General features: G+C 44.9%; 1 protein-coding gene across 7 annotated transcripts in view; it reads left to right on the forward strand.

Moving 5' to 3' along the window:
• NSD1 (nuclear receptor binding SET domain protein 1) overlaps window positions 1-22760 on the forward strand; it is a 61548-nt gene that overhangs the window by 7802 nt on the left and 30986 nt on the right. For 6 of the 7 annotated variants that reach the window (XM_038149821.1, XM_038149819.1, XM_038149822.1 and 3 more), the window contains exons 3-8: window positions 9228-9360; window positions 12301-12473; window positions 14390-16970; window positions 20383-20504; window positions 20633-20927; window positions 22644-22753. In XM_038149821.1, coding sequence (XP_038005749.1) covers window positions 9228-9360; window positions 12301-12473; window positions 14390-16970; window positions 20383-20504; window positions 20633-20927; window positions 22644-22753 — 3414 coding nt within the window. The remainder of the gene's footprint in view (window positions 1-9227; window positions 9361-12300; window positions 12474-14389; window positions 16971-20382; window positions 20505-20632; window positions 20928-22643; window positions 22754-22760) is intronic. The other variant, XM_038149825.1, reaches the window with a different exon arrangement.

Genomic DNA, 22760 nt, shown 5'->3' on the forward strand with positions numbered 1-22760 from the left:
GACAGAGATAAAGATGGCCTGGGTGTGCATCCATCTCTTGTGTGTCCAAAAGCATTGATGAAACCCAGAGGAATTTCAGCAGTGTGTCTTGCCTCTACTGAAGGATGGTAAAGCACTTGTTAAAATTGACACGCTGACTCTCTTCGTGGTTATCATTAAGATTTATCTCACACAGTTCTTTGGAAAATGGCTAAGAAGTTGGGAGAAAAGTCACCTTGTGTATCACTTCTTTCCCTCTCAAGGACAGGCTGGTCCTGGCTGGGTGCCTTCACTGCTGTCTCCAGCACAGCCTGAGCAGAAGGGTTGTGCTAAGTTGTCCCAACTCGTTGCCTGCACTGGTTGTAGGCTTGGCAGTGATGGAGCTGCACAACCCACGGGTGAAAGAATGGCTTTTCCAGCAGCATCCCTGCTGTCTCTGTGGAGCTGAGGTGCTGCTGGGGTTCTGGGTGAAGAGCAAGGCTGCAGGTGGAAGGGACACCGCATGAGTTGCACCAGGGAGGGGAGGGTTTTGGGAGCACTGTTGGTGGCTGAATCACAGGGAAAGGGCAGCACATCTCTAGTCCTGGAGGCTTCACCTGTGTTTTTCATCCTCCTCCTCATGGAGTAGGCCACTGGGGTAGGAAGGGTTGGCAAGAAAAGCTTTGAGTGAGTTCTTGGTAGGGAACTTGTTCCATTGGTCACATGCAGTCACTGGGACAGCTGTGAATGCTGCTGGAGATAGCACATCCCACTGCTGGGCTCTTCAGGAAAAAACAGCTTTACAGTAAAATAATTATACAATAAAATAACAGAGTAATTTGTTTAACCTTCAGACACTCATCAGAAATAATGCACTGGGGACTCCTTTTATATTTTCAGGCATTGACTTTTGCATGTGAGACACCAGAAGTGTTGAGTTGGGTGGAGCAATTCGAGTGTTGCATCCAAGCCAGAGGATGGAATGCCTTTTGGTGTGGTGTTCTTTAGGAAAAAGTGAGCAGTGAATTTCCTGCACGGCAGTATCTCAGCACACTGGAAACTGCCAGTTTCTTTTTCAGCTCCTGTAGTGCCTGCAGTGCTGAGTGTGCAGGGAGGCTCTCACCCTCAGCCCCGCTTGAAGCTTCCATGTTCCACTTGTTTTGGAGGAGTGTGTTCATGACTTTTCCCTCCCATTGTTGATGGAAAGATAGAAACCTGCTGTTGCCTCACAAGAAGGGTGAGGAGCAGAGTGGTTATCACCCTTTTAATAGTTCCACCCCTTGCCCTGATGTTACTCTGTTGTTTGGTTTTCCCCAAGCACCTGTTCAGACTTCCTACTGTTCTGGCTAATGTGGTGACTGCCCGCAGATTTCTAAATAACAGCAGTAAAACAAGTCAGGTTCCTCTTGATTACAGTATGTTCACAACGTTTAGGAGGCTGGATTCATCACAGAAAGGTTTGGAAGCAAAAGCTTGTAGTATCTGGTGCCTGAAGCATGAACCTTCCTCAGGTCATGGCTTTGAGTGTGGATGTCAAGAAATAAATAAACACCAGATAAATTTATTGCCCTGCTAGTGTTCAAAAATTCTGATTTCAATTTTAGTAGGAATTCAGAAAAAGCAGTCAAAGGTTTAGGTGAAAATTCAGACTTAATTTTGTATAAATAAAAATTTTGTTTCTTTTGGAAAAATGGTGTCCTTGTGTAGGGGGACTTACATGCTGAATGCCACCTCATTTTCAGGAGGTTATGGTTTTGTGTAAGAGGCATCTTTTTATTTGGACTAGCAAAGAGGGATTATCCCTTCTTTTCTGTGAGTAAATAAAAACTTCTGCAGAAAATGAGATTTGTAAGCCTCCCCTTAAATGTTTGTTGCTTTTAAAAAATGCCATGGACTTAAACCCAAACAACATCAACAACCAAACCAAAACAAGCAACAAGCCAGTTAATTTTATTTAATTCAGCCCAAACTCCCACTTTCTAGCTGTTGAGGTTTTAATACAGTATTCACTCTTTACACTGTACATGTTGTTCTCTAGTTCTGCTTCATTCTGGTTACAGCTTGAGCTGTAATGAATAGAACATACATATATAAATTAGAATTAGCCGAGTTTCATTTTGCACAGTTTAAATCTGTTTTTCATTTCATGGATATAGGAACTTCATGTCTGAAAAATGGGTGCTGTGTTTATCCGATGTCTTGCTTGTGAGCAATTTGATGATACATAGAGGAGCACAAAAGTAAGGGTGAAAAGGGGGCAAATCTGATGACCTGGTTTCAGTTTGTGGTTTTTTTGCTTGTTCTCTGACATAAGAAGATATTTGTGGGTATTTGTTCTTTGTGAGAATTTGCAAAGTTTTGGTAATGCCAGCAGTTCCTCGCTTGCTGAAACAATTAGTGCTGATTAAAAGAGCCAGATTTAAAGAGAATGTGGTTTATCATTTAAAATGTGTGCAGATAAGCAAGTATGAGAGTCTGTCCTGTGCTTGAAGCTCCTGGAAGTGGTCTGAAGTCTTCTGTGTGTCAGTGGATTTCTCTCCACTGGGGATCTGGGTAAGATCATACCCCCTTCTCTCCCACTTCCTCCTCCTGCCTCCCTCAAACCTTGCTGTCAGGTGCATTGCTGGTAGTTGGGATGCTGAAGTGCCAAAGCTTTCTCTTGCACTCTTCTTCCATCCAATCTGTAAGGAAAACTATCTCCTCTGAGTGAAACAGGGATGCTGTTACCCACTTATCTTGGCGACTGAAACTTTGTGTTCTCTTGTCAGTACATTCTTTATTTAATATCTGTATGTGGATAACTCCTGAACTTGATAGAAATGCTTCAGGATGTAGGAATTACTCAAAGTAGCCCAATCTGCTCTCTTGATTTTAACCTTTCAGGATAGCTCATATTTATGTATGGACCCTGAAAAACTTCAGTACCCTGGAAGATGGTAGTAAAAACTGGCCAGAGACAGCAAATAACCTGCAAGCATGTTGATAACAGAAGTTTGGTCTCTGTCATAATCTCTGCTGTATTTTTTGGTAGTGAATATTTGATTAGTGAGTATTTAACACTTCTGGATGATAATGATCCCAGATAAGAGGTGGTGTACTTTCTCAGACATGAATGTAGGTCAGACGCCTGTTTGCTTTCTGCTGCAGTGCAGAAGCTGAAGAAGACTGGAGCAGTTGGGACCAAGAGCATGTCCCCAGGTCCCCAGCAGCACAGGCTGCCCATGGGCTTCCAGCAGGCTTCTCCTGCTGCTCTGTTTGATTTGAAGCTTGCCATAAAGTGCCAGTGTGATGATTACTCTGGTTTCTTTAGATATGCCATTGCGTGCTGTGGTTTGGGAGGGGGTTTTGTCCATATGGACTCCAGTTGGACCTGCCCCTTTCCCTGTGCAGGGATTGATTGCTGTAAGTTTTGTCACAGGGAGTGCAGGGGCAGCATTGCAGCCTCTCTCTGTAAAGGCTTAAGCTCCTGTGCTTGGTAATGGTACTTTGTATGGAGGAGACTTTGGTGATCTCTGCTTGCTTAGTTTCAAATATTCCTTAAGCTATCAAGCACATTCAATTTAATTATCTCTCAGTTTTCTTGGTTTTTTTTTTCAATCAATTTGGTTTTGATTTCAGAAAATGTTCTTTAAAACATGAATCTTTGCTAATGAGAGTTATTATTTCTTGCTTCCATCACAAGCAGTTACTAATTTTGCTTCGTTGTTGTTCTTAGTCTCCTCCTTTTTATCTTTCCATGCAGCATTCCCAAGCAAAGGTTATTTCTCAATTCCTCTCTTTCCCTCTCTCTGTGTCTGTTCATTTCTCAGTGCAGCAGTGTTGGGACTGAGTGAAGTAATGAACCATGGATCACTCCGACTTCTTTCCATTCTCCCTTCATTAAGAGCAGTACAGAGGTGGGAGTTGACCTTTTAACTGTCTGTCAGCAGCAGTCACTGTATGGGAATTGCATCCATTGCTGCTTCATTTCTGCGAGCAGAGTTAAAGGATCTGCATCCCCTGGGACAGGAGCTGTATGGACAGCTCAGTGCTGAGGGTAAAACTGCTCTGCTTTATCTTAAACTCTGCTAACTCAGTGAGGCTGTGCTGTAGCTGAATGCAAGTTCCATCTCCTGAAGACTCTTGGGGTAGCTTTAGCAATGCCCTTCCAGGCTTGTTCTGGGAGTATTTTAGTAGGGAAAACTTGCCCCAGTTGCTGCCTCTCCTTTGTGAGGGCAGAGGGTGAATAACCTGTTCTACTGAAATGGCAGGAGCTGGGAGTGGCCTGTCCTGGGCACAGGGCACCTGTGACACCATCTGTGGGGTTGGTTGTGTTAGTGGATAACTTCTTTATAGAATCATAGAATGGTTTGGGTTCAAAGGGGCCTTAAAGACAATGTAGTTCCACTGTCCTGCCACGGGCAGGGACACGTTCTGTTAGATGAGATTGCTCAGAGCTCCATCCAGCCTGACCTTGAACACTTCTAGGGATCCAGGGGCAGCCACAGCATCTCTGGGCTACCTGTACCAGGGCCTCACTACCTTCACAGGGAAGAATTTCTCCCTCACGTTTAATCTAAACCTACTCACAGATTATGGCCATCCCCCCTTGTCCTGTCACTCTGTGTCATTGTAAGTCCCTCTCCAGCAGACTGTCAGGCCCAGGCTATCCAGACACCTTTAAATGTCATTTTCCCTCAAGTTTGTTTTTGTGGGGTTTATTTCTGGTAAAAGAGCTGTTGATCTTCAGCTAGTTCAGCCATTAGTGGCTCACAGGAATTAGATGGACTTCTTATTATTTTACCCTGTTAGGAAAACATTAATGATCACTAAACTTAAGGGCATAAAAAGTGGTGGGGACAGGCTGTGGACTGATCCTCAGCAAGCTTCCAGTTCTAATAATAAGAAGTAGGTATTGGGAACAACTTCATCCTGGGCATAGGTGGGATGCAGGAAGAAGCACGAGAATTGCTGGCCTGGGAATGAGAAGGTTTGAAGAGAGCACTGGAAGTTTATGGGGCAGAGTTGTTGCTGCTTCTGCCCCTGGCAGTGATGTTTGGGCCAGCTCCTGTGTGGGGTGTGACTTACCTGCAGCTACCAGTGTGGTGAGATCAGCTCAGGAGATATCCCTATCCCATGCTGCTGCTGCAGGGCCCTGGGCAGGTATCTGCTGTACACTCAGAGGAAAAGCTTATTAGTGTCATTGTTTACACTCTATTGGTTAATTACCCTTTGGATGTGGCCACCTCCATTTCTGTTCATCCTTGGCTTGGATTCTGTTCAGTTCGTGCCCTAAACAGGCTTGGCAGAATGTTCCTCCATTATTTTTGGGGGTCAGTGGCTTCTTTCTGCTTTTCTTCATCATCCTTATACACAGTCTCTTTTGCTGCCCCAGCCTTTCTGCAAAACATGTTCTGTCCCTGGCTTTATTCAGTAACATTGTTTATAATTAAGTCAGGAATAAACTGTAATAGGGGTTTCTTGGCTAAGTATTTCCACGATGGCTTTCCAAAGCAGGTCTGAATTGGAAGTGTGCAGGGCTCCAATGGCTGCAGTTGAGTGCTTGATCTCTGGACAGATGTCTCTTTGGCTGTATGAAATTGCAGATTTGAAATTGCCTGTAACAGCAGACATATCTCTGCCCCTTTGTGTGCAGTTCAGTCTTGCTGTGGCTCTGCCAAGGTGGTCACATCCCCGGTCGCGCTCTTGGGGCACGTGGGGTGTCTGCAGCTGTGTCTCCAGCTGCACTGGAGAGGCTGGTGCTGCTCTGATTTTCGTTCAGAGATGTCCAGTGCTGCAGGAAAGGTGCACCCTGTGGCTGTCAGCATTGTCTGTTTGGGGGCTTCTGCTTTGTGCCACTTCGTCCAGCAAGATGAATGGATTGAACAACAGCTTCCAGTGACAGAGCCAAGAGTGGTTACTGGATAAGGGTTATTTTTTCCGCTTTTTAATGATGTGGTTATTTTCAAAGGAGGGAGGTTAGTGACAGACAGTTGAGGACTGACAGTATGTTTACCAAAATAAAAATACTTGGAAATTTAAGCATTCTTTGCTTGATGTGTTTCACTGTTTGCTGTATGGTGAGAATTTCAGGAGGGTAAAGATACTTGGCTTTCAAATAGAAGCCTCCTTCCTGTGAAGCTGAGAACCAACGTTTGGTATTTCACTTAGTGAGTTGCAGACTGGTGTGTTTGGTTGGCATAGTACAAACTCAAGAGGTGACTTTGCAGGTGGTTTTTGTGTCATCCTGCTGCTGAATCTTGACTTGTGACCCCTTCCACAGTGATCATTGGGGTCTTTGGTAGAGAGGGTTTGATGAAAAACATCTGCAAGGTACACTTTGTTTTGTCCAAAAATAGCACAGAGTGATCTGAAATGCTGTATATCATCTCGAGTTTAGGCTGTAGCTTGTCCCATCTGAACAGCAAATTAGTGCCAAACATTTGATAACAGAGTAGACAGTGCTGACTCCCTTGAGGAGAACATCAGACAATACAAAACTTTGTTGTTCCTCATCAATGGAGAAGGCCCTGTTCCTTCCTCACTAACCACTTACCTGGTTTGATTTCTTCAGTGTATCTCCACTGGGTTACAACATGGATTTTACCCAATCTGGCTCACAAATCTTCTTGTTATTTAAATACTTGAATATTTCCATGCTCTGAAGGTGAACAGTGCTGTGATCAGATGCATGGGATTACATTTGAAGTTTGTTTTTCTAAAAAACTTTGGCTTTCCCTAGCTCACAGGAAAGTCACTGTTACTGCAGGGCTAAATTATTGGTGATCAGGATTTATCAGCAGTTTAATCTTGGCGTAGTAAATGCTAATTTTTATAGGAGTGAAATTTGTTGTATTCTGACGTAAGAAATACATGCTTTGGGGCTATAATTTTTCTATCATGCTGCAGAGTTTAAAGGAAGAGACTTAACTGTACCTGGAAAGGACAATAATTGCTGCTTTTGCTCCTCTGCTGTTGGCTGTTCAGTGTTACACGTTTTGAAAGTCCCTAGCAGATTTCTTTCCCCTGTAAAGAAAAGAATGTTAAGGCATCTCTGACAGCTTGGTGGGATTTAGGGAGACTAGAGAGGAAAATTATGCAAGACAGCGACCTGCTGCAGTGCATCCTGTCACAAGGCTTCCCTCGGCACATGATGCTTCCTGATCAGCCTCTGTGACCCCTCGGTGGGGACTTTGTGGTGGGTGATGGTGAGTCCAACACCTGACTGCTAATGCTGGGGAAATGAGAGAGGAAACTGGGCAGGAATGAGAATAGCTGCTGACTTCTTAGAAAGAGGTTTAGGCATTGTCTGAATAGTTTCTTGAAAGCCACCTTTTCACTCGCTGGAGTGTTGGAGGTTGACAAAGAGTTGATTTAAATGCAGACTTGCCTAAGGGCAGGGGCTGTGGGTGTCGTTCAGGTGGATCAATGTGAATGGCCCTGGCAAACCTCCAGTGAGGTTTTACTGCTCTGTCCAGTGCCTGTGCTCAGGTTACAGTTGTCAGGAAGATGCACATCTATTGTATGTGTGTGCACAGCATGGGAGATAATCAGCTGGGATATACATGTGCCCCTCAAAGCCCAGGCTGGAAATCTGTCAGAAAAATTTGAGGCCAAAGTCACATTTACAAGAACTCAAGAAGGGAAACAGACTGAAAAAAGAAGGGGTTTGCATCTGAAAGTGCATCTGCATTTTAAAAGCTACAGCTGAGGCAGCACCTCTGGTCCTGTGCTCACAGATACAGCTGGAGACACAGCGGCTGCAGCAAGGCAGTGGCAGAGAGAGGGGCTGCAGCCCCCTGCCCGGTGCTGTTCACGTTCCCTGTTCCTGAACTCCTGCTCAGCAATAAGTTATTGTGTGGCTTTTGATGAGTGAGTGAGAAGAATTTCAATAATGTAGTCTGTAACATCATTACGTGCCTTTTTTTTCATGTGACAGGGTTTATTCTTTTGTGTTTTCTTAAACCACATGAAGAAGACTCATAAAACTCAAAGAGAAACGGAATATACCTTTTATTAGAGAGGTCTGTTGTGTTTTAGTTGCTGGGATGTTGAACTGGGTATGGCAAGAGACGTGCCTGGAGCAGGGTGGTTAGCAGGATGGAGAAGTGAAGCAGAAAGGTGTGTGTTTGTGCTGTAACAGCTTTAATGAGGAGCATGTTGCTTGTACTTACTGGCAGGAAAAATACCTGGGGTGCTTCTTGGAGCTCTTAAAATGCTGAACCCACCTGGGACGTGTTGGTGGGTGCTGCTAAACAGGCAGGATACCCCACAGCTGGGTCCAGGGACTCTTGTATCCTGTGAAAACCTATTGTATCTCGTCTTGGCTCAATTACTCTCAACACCAAAGCTCCTGGATCCTCTCCTTGGCAGAGGTGCTGCTGGTGAAGCACATGCAGCCAGAGAGGCTTTGTGCTTCGCAGACAGCACGGGATCTGCTCTCAGCTCTTGGGCAGTGACACAGAAACGGCATTAAACACCTTTAGGGTTTGTGTATTGAAAGATTTCAGTGTTCTTGTGGCTGCTGCATAGCCCTGAGAAGCTGAGTGGATTTGGGTGACTGTGTGTGCAGGGTTGATACTTGTGAGCAGCTTTTGGAGACAGGCAAGGTCAGTGTTGTCTGTCTGTGTCCTGGGGGGGTGCCTGCTGCTAAACTCCCTTTCTGCTCCGTAGTTACGGAGCAAAGCAACACCAGATCTGCTCATACAAGCTAAACATCAGTATATAATTTTTTTTTGTGATTGTGCCTGTCTTTGGTTTCAAATAGTTTCTGGTGAAGCTTTTTTCTGAGCACATATGAGAAGCAGGAAAGTTACTAACTTGTAGAAACCTTGTAGAAACCTTTTTTTTCCCCAGTTGATAAACACTTGCTGTTCTTATCACGTTTCAGGAAAATTTCACTGTCTCTTACTGCTACTTTTTCCATATGTTGCAACCTTTGAAATTAACAAACTCGTGCTGGTGAGTGGGGTCTAGTAGTGACTCCAAATATTTACCTGTTCAAATGGATGAAGTTTGAGTGCAGTCATTTACCAGAGGTCACCATGTTACTTACTAAAAAAAAATAACAAAAACCTTCTCAAATCCTCTTATTGTTTTGTTCTTGCAGAAGAATGGGGAGAACCATTGTGTTCTTTGAAGGTGTAGGAGCCACTAAGTAAAATCAGGACTTGCTTTTTAATGTAAATGTCTCTGCTGTCCCGTGTAATCTGCACACTGGGGGGGAGGCAAATCTCTTCAAAAGCATCTGGAGCTTTAGTGATTTCTTGTGTTCTGGTTTTTCCCCAAAGATCCGAGCAAAGAAGAAACCTCCAGTGAAGTATGAAGTTGGGGATCTTGTTTGGGCCAAGTTCAACAGACGCCCATGGTGGCCATGCACAATTTGTCATGACCCAGTGCTGGACTGTCACTCAAAAATGAAAGGTACTGTATCTACTCAGACCATAAAGTGGAGGTGTTGTGTATGGCAGGATGCTGCAGTTTTTAATTAATTTTAAAAGCATTTCTGGCCTTTGAAAGGTGTGAAGAAATAGACTCTGCTGTGGAAAACAAGACCTGGATCCATAAAGTAGAGCTAAATGAGGGAGGTGGTGGGAAGAAGATGGGGCTGGGGGTGATGAAGTGGCACAGACAGCTGTTGGAGATTTAGGCTTTTCTTCCCAGACTGTAGGAAGGACAGAGAGCTGGGCTAAGCTCAGGGCAGTGCAGAAGAAAGAGCAGCCTCTCAAAAAAGTTATGCAGAGAAAAAGGAGATGGATCAGAGAGGTGGAACAGGTGAGGAAGCAGAGCTGGGAAGATTGGAGTGTGTGAGGACACAGAGAGTTGTGCTTGGAGAACAGGAGGCTGGAGAGGCTGAGGAGTGGAGTGTGGGGTAGTGCAGAGTAGCTGCTAAGTGCCTGAGGGTTTGATGGGAGCATGTGCATGGAAGTGAAACTTTTGGGTCTTGTTTGGCACAAAAAAGTAAGGGGCTGTTGATAGGGAAATTCTGGAAAAACAAAGAGATGGAGGCACATACGTGAACGTTTAGGGCATAGTGTGAGTGAGCTGAGTGTGAGGAGCAGGGATGGGCAAATGTAACAGAGCTGTGTGTGCTTCACCACAGGAGAGAGCCAGGAAGGGAGAAAGAGAGTCTTAAAAGATCAAGCAGAGATAGGTGAGTGATGGAGAGAACAGAAGGGAAATGAGGAATTGTTTGCTTTTAGTATCATACCAGATGCCATGGGGAGACTGCTACAGAAAGGCTTATTTGTTCCTGCTTTCCCCTTCTGATTCTTTTTGTTCTGTGGGCAAATAGAAACCCCTTGAACTGGTGTCCTCTGCCTCTGACAGCTCTAGACTGGTGAGATTGCCACTCACTACTGTATTTGTCTCCAGGTTTTGTGGCCCTTGCCAGGCTAAGCACAACAAGTGCTGTGCATGAGTGGAGTTCTTTTTGAGTGGCCATCAGCTCAGAGCCATTGCTGCTTCTCTAGACATGAAGTAGCTTTTCCTACGTGGTGCTCACATCATCCCCAAGCCTGGTTGCTGAAGTCATCTTTCTTCACCTCCCCCTTCATCCTTCGGGGAGGCATTTATTCTGATTCTAGAGAATAGTGAATGTGCTATTTTAAATAGTCTGTTTCCAGCTCTCAAAATCCTGTCAGAGATGTTTCCAGAAGATATGCTGATATATATTGTCCCCCCACATCCCTTCTCAGGAAATTTTGGGCAGGATTTAATGTATATAGCTGTTCAGTATTCCCCTCTCAGCCTGTGCATGAGGATTGATAATGAAGGAATTCTGCAGGGAGGAAAAGCTCTGTCAGCAAGTTCCAGGAAGGCCTGATCTCCAGCCACATGATGGACTCTCCCATCATTGTTTTATCTGTGTTCAAATCAGTGGAGCTCAGAGGAAAATGGTATTTCCCAGCTGTGGCTGTGTGTGATCTGCTTGTCCTCCCTTCCCAAGCCAAGGTGACAAAGCAGGTGGATGTGAACTCTGGCACTTTTGGGCAGGAGGAGCTGGGCTCTGTGTGCACTGTGGGAAGCACAGTCCTACTGCCTTGGCTCTCCTGTTGCCAAGGGAACAAGCCCTTCAAAACAAGGCAGGTCGCTTCAACCTTGTCTCTTGTGCTGAAAGCTCTTCTCTTGGGATTTGAGGAATGGTGTTTAGTTAAAGGCAGTTTACCTTTTCTCAGCAAGCTCTTGGCTTGGAAGATTTTTTGAAGCTGGAAGGTATAGGCTCAGTGACTGTGGAGTCCCAGAACTGTGAACAGGGTGGATGAAGCCTGTGATCTTTGCACTTAGTTTGATGTTGTTCTGGTCATTGTTTGTCATCCTCTTAGTGGTCTTGGTTAGAATCTCAAATTCAACATCACTTAAGGCCAGGCTGCCTCACTGTGCTGGCACCCTGGAAGAGGCAGCACAAACCAAATAGGCTGGAAGTGTAATCTACCTGTTCAGAGGTGAAGGTGTTTCCAGGAGAAGGTTAATACATTGCAGGAAAATGCAGGGAGAAGTTGGTATCCCTTGTTTTCAAGTGTTGTTTGCTCTGTTCAAATGCTTGTGACCTGTCCTTTTAAACCCAGTACTGATTCAGTTCTTATTTGTACCATGTGTGTTCAACTTTCTTGCATAGAAAGTACCTTTAAAGAATCTTTGAATGTTGCCCCTGTGATTGAATTTCTTCTTTTTGTCTGCACCTCTTGTGCCTGAAGTATGGAGAGACTCATTGCAACTAATGTTGTGTCATGTTGCACCTAATCTTTTCATTGTGTGTGCATGTGTTTGCTTAAATGCTGCTGTTCATAGTTTATGTCCTAAATAATACTTTGTTTGGTATTAAAACATGAAGAAGATGGGATGTATTGTGATGGGAGAGGCTCAACCTGTGTGAGTAAATCCTATCCAGAAGGATGTCAGTTCTGGGTGTTCCCAGCACTGTTGTGTTTTCCCAACGGTCAAGTGCTCTGGACTGTTTAATCATTAATCAGGGAGTAGCAGAAAAAAAATGTTCTGCCTGGTATGTTGTGTCTCTCAAGGAAAAAATATTTAGATATTTTTACCTTTTTTTTTTTTTTAAGCAATCTTTGCTGTAGGCAGATGACCAGTCATAGGCGTGTTAATCAATTGTTTGTTAAAAAAAAAAAAAAAAGCCCAAACAACTTAAAAATAGAGTAGCAATGTGGAATATAGAGAGCAGCAAACAAAGGGGTCTCCCTTAGTTTTGAGTAGAAATCCCCAGAACTGGCATTTATGTGGGAATGTTGTTAAGCAACATGTAATTGAAAATAACCTCTCAAGTAGTTACTGTTTTCTGTGTCTCTTTTTGTGTCTTTATTCTGTTACATGCAAGGGGTAATTCTGTTAAATTTCTTGAAATAGTTTCCGGTGGGAGACCATACCGAGAGTACTATGTGGATGCCTTAGGAGAGCCTTCAGAGAAATCCTGGGTTCCTGGGAAAGCTGTTGTCCTCTTTGAAGGGAGACATCAGTTTGAAGAGCTGCCTGTTCTCCGGAAAAGAGGAAAGCAAAAGGAAAAAGGATACAAACACAAGGTGAAAGAGCTGTTTTGTGTAATATGTTTTTATTTCTTTGAATCTGCGCAGTGCCAAATATTCCTTTATGCCTGAATTTGTACTTTGACAGCTTCTGTGAGACTGACTGCAGCAAGTCAGCCAGGGAAGGGATTCTTTGTGTCCTTGCAGCAGCATAGTTTATAAACTGCCAGGAGTTTCCAGGCTCTCTTCTCTGCTGGGGTGTGGCCTGCTGCTTCTATTGCCCTGGACAGCTCTGGAAGGCAGAGGAATCTGGGCTCTGTTGGTGTGGGATCTGTTCAGCAGCACAGCCCTCTCCTGCTGTGGATTGCAGCACTGCTAAAAAACTTCTGTGCTCTCTGGCAGCCTCCTTTGGCTGTTCTGAATCAGAGGTGGAGTTGCATGCTTCACTAGATCACTGGCTGAGATAAAGCAGTGGGGTTTTTAGCGCTGCTTCAGTAATTCTCTTTATAGAAACCTGTTAGGACTTATAATTTGACTTGGAAAATGCTTTGTCAGTGAGCCTGTGGGAATGAGTTTTGTGGCTCATCGCACCATCTCCGTTTCCAAACATAACAGCCCTGAGCAGTTGTAGCCAGTTAATGTAATGTGACACAGGGGTCTGGTCTATGTCTTTAGGAAGGTGACTGCAGAAATTAACTCGTTAGAATAGCTGAAGTGAAGAACTACAGAGGCTTCTGTGTTGCTGTGAGAGAGCAAATAGTTATACTAGGCAGTGGTATCTGTTTTTTCTTTTTCTCTTACTCTAAAGCTGTATAACCTATGTTAGTGCAGAACCATCAGACTGAATGTGCTCTTGCAGATGTGAGTCCCTGGGGGCAGTGGCCTTATTTGGTTTTTCTTTTCCAAGGGCATGTTCAGTATCTTCTTTAAGGACTTCTCTCCTTGTGCTCTCACCAACTAGTGACGTGCTCCCAAGTAACTTCTCTGGTCCTAGAAGTGCTGCGTGGCTGAAATCTCATTCTGTATGTAAATGGAGTGCCAGCATGCCTGCAGTAGAGGGAATTAAATGTTTGTTGCTCACATAAATGTCCAGGTTTGCCCCCCTGGAAGCCAAAATTGATGCAAAGCTGAGAGCGTTTGGCTGGATTGCTGTCAGGCTTTGTCAAACTTCTTGAGTCTGCTGAGATGAGACTTCGTTGGTTTGGGTTTTTCTGTAGAAGGAAAGTGTCAGCAATGTGAATTGTTCCTCCTGCCTTGGAATTGGTTTTGATTTTAGGAGCAGTTGTGAAGCTTTTGGTTTTCTGTTGTGCAGCCAAAAACTGCGCATGCAGATTAGAAACAAGTTTCTTGTTGATTTTGAGTATTAGCAGAGGTTCCTGTTAAGTATAGAGAGAGCTTTCTGGTTTTTCTACAGATAGAGAGTTAAACTGGGAGACTTCTCAGGAATGAATTGTGAACTTGATAGAGCACATCTTAGATGTGTGTGGAGCTCATGTTAGTCCCGAGGTGAGTTGATGGAGAGGGCAGATCGTGCTCTGAATTCAGGGGATGCAGGAAGAATCAACAATGAGGACAGCAAGCAGGTCTGCTCAGATACTTTGAGGAAAACAATGCTGCATTTGCCTTCTGAGGCTTGCTGGCTGTAGCTTTGCCTTTCTGTTCCAGGGATCCACACCATATGCATTGCCCTTTACAGGCTGTTGTGTTCAGGGTGTGTTGGCATGCCAAGACGTCTGATTCTTCAGAGACCTTCACTTGCCAGGACCTTTTTACTGCTCTGGGAATGCACAGGGCTCAGCTGGAATGCAGGGTGCTTACCCAGGAGCAGTACTTCCTGTGTCTGCCAGACACAGTCCCAGGGTATTGTCTTAAAGATGCAAATGTCACTGTGTTCTGTGCCTTGTGCTCCTCACTTTTATCTCTTTGGGTACCTACTCAAATTTTGTCTTTTTTTTTTGTCTCCAACTTTTAAGGTTCCTCAGAGATTTAGGGCTAAATGGGAAGTCAGTGTTGGACAGGCAGAAGACATTCTTCTCGGGGGGCCAGAGGATCAGAAGTGCAGCCAGAACTCCAGCGAGCCGGACAGCGAGAAGGACGTGCAGTTGGAGTACTACACCAACGGCCCTGGAGCAGAAAGGGACACGCAACTGAACGGCTGCTTAAAATCCTTGGCTTTTGACTCCATACACGTGGCCAGTGAAAAAGGAAAATTGCTCATCAAGCCACAGGTGAAAACAACCTCTGAAAGCAGAAAAAGGACTAGAGTAAAAAAGAGTGGCGCAAAAGGGGAAGCATCGAGGGAAGAAATCCAAGACAAAACACCAGAGAGCGTAGTTAGAAACGTGATTGTTGGGGACCTACCAGAGAAACACGCGTCTCGTGAGCTTCGCCGGATTGCCAACAGCCTGACAGCATCCAGTAGCACCAGGGAAAACCATTTGCTGTCCTCCTTTGGGGAAAGACGTTTTGAAAAGACACCTCTAAAACCAGACTATGAGAACCGTAAAAGTGACGCTCTAAAAAACACCCTCCAAGGAGAGTTGTTTTCCAGCCCGTCTTTCGAGAGAGAGAAGAGCTCCCTGGGCATTTTGTGCAGTTCCAAGTTACAAATACACTATTCTGCATCTGACACTGGTGTTGAGAAAAAACAAACTGAATCAGATTCATCCTCTTCCCTCTCTGATGGTGGGAACAGCGATGTAGATACCATGGACCAAAGTTCAGAGAGAGCCTCTAGTGCTCTTGAAGTTAGTGATTCTTCAGATAAAGTGGAGAAGGACTTTCCTATGACATCGAGTGGAAACATTAAACTTTCCATGTATCTTTCTCAGAAGAGCAGCAGAAGGGCCCGGAAGAAGTCGCACAGAGATCGCAAAGCTCTGGGAGGTTCAGTAACCAACAGACTTGATGCAGAATTTGCGGATGGGGAGCTTGAAGTAGGTTTGTCTGATGCTGAGATGTCATTGACGCCTCTTGAGTGCTCTTCAGATGTGAGAAATTACAATCTTTCTGTAGCAAACAAGCACACTACCCCCCAAAGTGTTCCTAAAGACAGCTCCTGGCCTGCTGTTACAAATCAAGCAATCTTGAAACAGAAAAGTGTGAAATTACCCGGAAACAGAAATATAAAATGTAAACATAAAGAAAAGGTTGCTGGGTTGGAGCCTTCTCTTGCAGAAGAGGAGGGTGGTGTGAATCACTGTTCTTCAGATACCAAAGGTTTCTCTGGCCTTTCAAGAGATTCTCTTCAGAGAAGTGGAAAAGTTGATGGTCAGAAACTGTTAAACAACATGCATGAGAAACCCAGGGATTCTGCTGAAATCGAAACAGCCGTGGTGAAGCACGTTCTGTCAGAGCTGAAGGAACTGTCCTACCGGTCCATGAATGATGATGCCAGTGACTCTGGCACTCCAAAGGCCACAGTACCTTTGCTTTTCTCTTCTGCTTCTGGTCATGGTCGTTTGCCTATTGAACCAGATTACAAATTCAGCACCTTGTTAATGATGTTGAAGGATATGCATGACAGCAAGACAAAAGAGCAGCAACTGATGACTGGTCAAAATATTGTCCCATTTCGAAATACCAGCACGGGTGATGGTTCTGGAAGCAATTCTGCAAGTGGTCTCAAGTCTTTGTCTATTGTAGGTCCCCCATATAAAATAGAAAAAAATGGAGATTGTGTCCAGGAATCAGTAACTCCAAACTCTGCTATAAGCAACTCCTCATTTTCACGCAGTCCTCCAACCAAGTTGACAGGGATTGGTACTGGTAAAAGGGAGCCTGCGAGTGCTGCTGTTTCTGGGACAAACGGCACAAATTGCATGTCCAAACGCAACTGTTCAAAATCTAAGCAGTCATCAAAGCTTGGAGATAAAACAGTTTCAAACAGAAAGGACTTAAAACCAGGAGGGCCAAGTAAGTTGCTAAGTCGGTTACCCAGAGATTCAGGAGAACATGCATTCCGTGGGCACAGTTCGGTTTCCAGTCCTCTAGGGAATGAGGCAGAAGATACTGAGAGGAAAGAGTGTATTGATTTAACAGAGCATTCAACTGATGAAGATTCTGCCTGTTTATCTGATGACAATTTAGGTCGTATTGGAAGGAGACCTGAAGCTGGTAGAAATAATGAGAGCTGCAATTCTGCTGAAAATGGGGAGAGTCCAGACTTGGATTCAGAGGCAAATAGTGAGAGCTCTCTTGGTGATGAGTCTAATGATACCAATCACGTAGCACCCAAAAAGCGATGGCAGCGTTTTAACCAAAGCAGTGCTAGATCTAATAAGCACATCAGTAGATCTAGGGAACAAGGAAACTTGGAGAGTGCCTTTGGCCTGAATTCTCGTGGCTTTTCACTGAAGGGAAATGAGTGCTTGGGACGTAGGCATTCCCCTCATTCAAAGGTGCTTGAGGGAGACTTGGCAGTTCAGGACTTTGAGAATCGTTTAGACTTAGTTGATAAACGTTTGAATGTATGTGGTAAGCCAAACACCAGTGTGATGGACTCAGAAACAGAGCTTGGCAACTTTGCTCCCCAGTCTGAATTCTCTGCACAAGGTAAGGGAGCTGGACTTGCGCCAGAGTATTTGTATACATTTTACACTTTTTCATTTAAAGGATAAGTTTCAGAACTTGTGGCTGTCTGACAATGTGAAGATATCTACGTCTGAGCAGAAGAAAGTGTGGGACCTTGGTTTGAGTTCTCTGTAAGCATGGAGGACAAAGGAGACAGAGTAATTATGAGTTTGTACTCAGGTGATTGGTCAGAAAATTTTGCACACATTAAAAATCTTTAGTTCTTCCACAGTGAAAGGTAAAATAAGTAGCCTTCTGAGCCTGGGATTTTTTTTTAAGTTACGCCTTCATAATGTGTTCCTTAGAGCCACAAGTTTGGTGTTGGTGGGATAGGTCAGTGCTAGAAAGTTCCAGGAAACTGAGCCTCGATGGCTGCTCTGTTTTTTATCTTTCATAGTGCTGTTTGACATAGTTTGTCTTTGCTTTGTTCTGTAGGATTTCCTCAAGATGATGTGTTGGGAGTTTTTTGGGGTTTAGTGTGGAATTTTATTAGCTGCTCATAATGACTTGTGGAGCCCCACAGATTTCCTAATTTACAGTTCTGGTGTGGCTGCCTGATGGGTGGAAGAGAGAACAGAAGAGGGGGAAGCTGACAGGGGGCTGAGCTGGAGGTGGGTCTGGAATATGGCAGACAGAAGTAAGGCAGCAGCACTGGAAGGGAAATGATCTAGGAAGGAGGAGGCTTCTGAGGACCAAAAGGCAAGAGATCCCTGCCTCTCCCACAGAGGAGGGGACATTTGCTTAAAGCCAGTGGAATAAATAAAAGGGTGTGTGCAAGAATAGACCCAACAGAACCATATTCAACATCTACCATCCTCTGGCTTCTGCAGGGAATCTGGGGAAACACACCTTAATAAAACCAATAAAATTAGGTTTTTGCATAGGTTTCACCACACTAAATTGCGCTAATCTAATTGTGATATCATAAAATAATACAATTAATCATAATTTTGAGCCTGTGTGCATTCTGTCACTTATGTGTTCTCTCAGTGCAGATTTTGATGTGTGCATTTTGCTTTTTGTGGTTGCTGGAGGCAGCCTGCACTTCTGTTTCATTTGTGGCAAAGGCAGCTCCTGGCTTGGTGGTTGTGGGACCTGCCCAAGGCAAGCTGCAGCAGGCACAGAAAACAAGCCTATAGGGTGTAACACCTGGGGTAAAAGTTCTGGTTTTAAGTCGTGACCAGCTTAATCATTCACTGACTCTGGCTGGGTCTGTGTGTTTTTGAGGACTGAAGTCTCTATAGAGCAGGTGAGAGGATGCACGTTCTGGGCTGTGCTGTGGGTTCTTCCTTCACACCAAGGTCCAGGCAGGTTCTTACAGCTTCGTGGTGGTTTGGCAGTTGAAGCATCCCTGCAGTGATGCCGTGTGAGGTGAAGATGAAGGTGTGCAGAGCGAGCTGGGGAAGAGGAGGTGCTGAGAGGCAGTAAAGTTAGCGGGGTAGTGGCAGAGGAAGGCAGTGGGCTCTGGGCATGGAGGTGACAGTGGAGAGGAGTGTACAGGGTCTTGGTGCTGCACAAGGGATGCAGCAGCAGCAGTCAGGGCCTGGGTTTGCTGGCAAAAGTGCCAGATCAGCAACTGCAGCATAAACTAATTCCTCTGCCCTAAACAGCACGTGAGCTCTGTGCACACCCACCCCCTTTGTACAGATGTGCTGTGGGGAGGCACCAGTGCCACTGTCAGGGCTGCTGTAACATCCCCAGTGCTGGTGGGACTGAGTAAACCTCTAATGCTGTGTTGAGACCGTTCCTTTATGTTGGGCAAGGCCTAGAAAGTAGAGAAACTGATACTGGAAACTGGACTGACTGCAGTGCTTTGAGATGTGACCAAGCCTTGCCCACAGCAGGCAGCTTCAGTGTAAGAGATCAGAGCAGACTGCAGTCACAACTGTGCCATTTCCACTAAGCTCAAACTGCATAAAGCCTTCATTGTAGTTAAACAGCAGCATTGGGCATAATTTTGCCACAAACCTTGTACAGTGGTTTAGAGCAAATAAGGCAGACGTGAAGATTGGTGGAATTGGCTGATGTAAACCAATTTTATAAATAATACTTTCATCAGGTCTGTGATTTGCCACTGTCAGTCTGCATTTGGGATTCTTGTATGGGATTCCTTTTGGGAACAAAAAGCAGTTAAGCCAGCCCTTCTGGCACGGTGCTGTGTACTCTGCTGCACAGTTTTGGGGCTCTAAATAGTTGCCTGGTGAGGATACTCATCGCATAACTGCTTATGTGCTGAAGTGTGTGTTTCAATCAGACACCTGTGCAGAGTGTTAATAGAGGCTGAAAATAGCTGTGTTTGAGAAAGTTGTTTCTTTCTTCTCTTTTGGCCAAGTTTGACATTTTCATGCTTGTTTAACCACAAAGCCACAATAAAATGTAGCAATCTTGTCCAACATCCCTGTTCTGAAGCGTTGCATTGAAATGCTTTGTTATAAAATGCTTCCGTTTTAAAGAAGAAAAAGCCACCTCCCACAGATGAAATGAAGCAAAGAGAATATTTATTGTTTGTTCCAAAACTTCCCGGAGACCGCAGGTGTTTTCCTGACTAGGGGAAATCTTGGGGCAGTATTATTTAATTATTTTAAATGCTAAAAAGGAGAAAAGTCAGAGATATTCAGAGGTATTCTGAGAAGTGAGAAAAAGACATAAATGTGCATCACCTTGCTTTTGCAGGTTGCTGAGAAGAGCTGTTATGGTGTCAGGGTTCAGTTTTTTGGAGCTTGCCTTGCATTGGTGTGTCAAGGTGGTGCAGCACGGGTGGTTGGGGTTGTGGTGAGGAAACACCTTTTACCTTGCAGTGCTACCACACTGTGCAGAGACAAGAAGTGCCGCAGTCACTGGCTCCCTGATCTCATTGTGGAACAAACAAAGCAATAAATGGGCTCACAGTAGCAGATGGGGAATTTGTAGTATATAAAGAAATGCCAGGGAGGAGGGGAAGGGAAGGAATTAAGTTTGTGTTCCTAGTGAAACTAGTGACTGAACTGTGTTATGGGAAAACAGTGTTTTCCTGTGCCCCTGCACTAAAACCAAAGGAGTTTGGATAAACAGCAAAGGAATAATGAGTTGTTAATGACCTTTGGTTCTGGTAGAAGTACTGCAGGCAAGTTAGATGTAGCTTGTAGGGACATGCTGGGTGAAATTTCAGGAGCCTCTCAGTCTGATGTGTTTTGATTTCTTACCTGAACTGCTTGAAGTCCTTAAAAATCCCCCCTGCTAAGTTGGCAGTTTGGAAAAGAGGGAACTCAAAAATTTTTTGGGCTGTCTCAAAGAGAGAATTATCAGCTCTTCCCACATGGAACCTCTGGAAGAGAAGGCAGGAACAGCTATTATCCACAGATGTCTTGTGATCATCTCAGAAACACAGTCTTGAAGCTGCTTTCCTTTTTCTTAGCACATTCAGAGAGGAAGCGCCTTAGAAAGCCGAGTAAACGGCTTCTGGAATATGCAGAAGAATATGATCACTTGTTTGCACCCAAGAAAAAATCAAAGAAGGGCCAGGAGCAATTACAAAAGGTGGGTGAAGGCCAATGTGCTTTTTGTGGTTATCCTCCAGGGCTCTGGTCTGTGTGTGTTTGTGTTCTTTGTGGTTGAGTGTTGCCATGCAGAATGAATGTTTTCACCAACATATTTCACCATGCCAGGTGAATTCTGTGGCGAGGTCTGAATGTGAAGGAGGCGCTCCTGCACAATGCAGTCCTGACAGAGACACCCAGCGGGGGCCAAGTTCTTTGGTTTCAACTCCATCTTCAACCAAAGAGTCCCCTCCCGTCCTTGAAGCAGAGTGTTCCTTCTCAGAACTAGGATCCCGCTCCACTGATCCCCCTAGTCAAGCTCAAGGAGGATCTTCAGATTTTCCAGAGGTGGTGGTTCTGTCTTCCTCCGATGTTTCTGAAGTTTCTGCTTCTCCGGATGCGGAAGAGGGATTCCTGAAATCAGGTGAGTGGCAGGTTGTGTGATGCTGCTTTTGTAAGTGAAAGTTACTCAAGCTCAGTGAAAAATTATTCTTGGGGCAGCATGACAAGATCGGTGGCTGTTGCCATTGTTTGTTCTTGCCTTCTTCACTCACTGACTGTTAGAGAGAGGGCAGGCGCGAGGGTGTCCAGTGACCTGGAACTGTTGGCTTTCTATAGACTCTAGTGGTCCTCCTTAGATCCTTGCACAGAATGCCTCTTTTGTCCATAGGAAGGGGGCCACAACTCCTTCTCTGAGTCCTTGCTTCCAAACAGTGACATTCCTTCAGCTTGACAGTCTCTTGTTGCTGTAAACACCTTTGGATGGACGTTGCTGTGCTGAGGGTGATGCACAAAGTCTAAGCCTCATTGCTCATGGGGTCTTTTGCTCTCCTAGGGAGCCCAGGGAGCTGTAGTACAAAATTCCCTCTGGAAGGACTTCTTACTTAATTGGTTCTAAGCATCTGTAGAAATTTTTGGGGACTTGTGTGAGTAGCAAGCCAGAGTCTTGGTCTTCAGTAAGGCACGGTGTAGAAGGAGTGTGGCCTGAGGGGCCTTTTCCCCTTTCCAGCAGTGTCAGTCTCAGAGTCTCCTTTCAGTGTGTTTATTCTCTGATAGCATCTAAAGATGTGTCCAGAGTTAAAGCCCTGGTGTTCTGGCTGTGCTTCTTCAGGGAACACTGTTCCTAAAGGGCTTGTAGTCAAAAAAAATAAACCAAGCAGGCAGATTTTTTGGTCAGTGGGAGGTCAGTTAGCCTAGCCTGTCATGTGTGAGAGAGAGGGATTGCCTCTGGAGACTTGTGGGTGTCACAAGGAAGGGAAGTTTGAGAGGATTAAAGGAGGGAAAACCGAGGATGTGAACCCAAGATTGGAGATGCAGGAGAACACAACAGGCTGCAGCAGTGGGAGCAAACATCCAGTCTGCAGAGGTTGTGTAGCTCTTTTCAGTAATTTCCCCTCACCTTTTGCTGAAGCACAGAGTGGGCAGAAGCTTGCCTTGAGGGTTAGGAGTGTGATGGATGAGCTGTGCCTACAGAGGTGTCAAAGGGCACAGCTGAGACTGTCGAAGGCAGCGGATGAATGGGGTGGGATGGGTAACAGGCTGTGTCTGCAAAGTGTCTGCACTCAGCATCAGCATTTCCTGATTCTAAGTTTACACTGTTGCCAAAATTAGTGAAGGAACCCAGGTCTAGCAACTTGCTACCTCCTGAGGGCCAGGATAAAGCTTGAGTAGGAAATAGTTTTGTTGAGGTATCTTTTCTCAAGTAGGTTTAACCAGGATTGTGATCTTCAGCCTGTTTACTGCAGCAGCATGAATGCTGGTGTGAGGGGTGTGGGAGTGTAGGCAGGGCTGTGTCAGTGGTAGGACTGGCTTATGCAGATCAAAGTGTTTGGCAAATTATGATGTGAATTGTGCTGCCAGCATGTGTTACCTGCTGGCAGTTAGTTCACAGCCTCTCTTCTGTGGGTGGATTTTTATATTACATATTGAGGTGAGCCTGAAGGTCATGACAGACTAAGGTCTGTTTTTATTGAAGTTGCACAGAAGCAGGTAATTGGCATCTCTGCCCTAGGAACTTGTGATCTCAAAGACAGGGTGAAGCAGATTATTTTGAACTGTTGGCTGATATTTACTTAATGGTCTTAATCTGATTGAAGACAAGAAAACCCCTGTTTATCTGATGTGAAGGGTTTCATTGCAGGAAACTTCGAAAGCAAGCGTCAAAGGAAGCCCACTAAAAAGCTCTTGGAATCCAATGACTTGGACACTGCCTTTATGCCAAAGAAGGAGGAATGGACTCCCCAAAAGAAGGTACTTC

This window comes from Motacilla alba, chromosome 13 (assembly GCF_015832195.1).
Source record: "Motacilla alba alba isolate MOTALB_02 chromosome 13, Motacilla_alba_V1.0_pri, whole genome shotgun sequence".
Classification (NCBI taxonomy): Eukaryota; Metazoa; Chordata; class Aves; order Passeriformes; family Motacillidae; genus Motacilla; species Motacilla alba.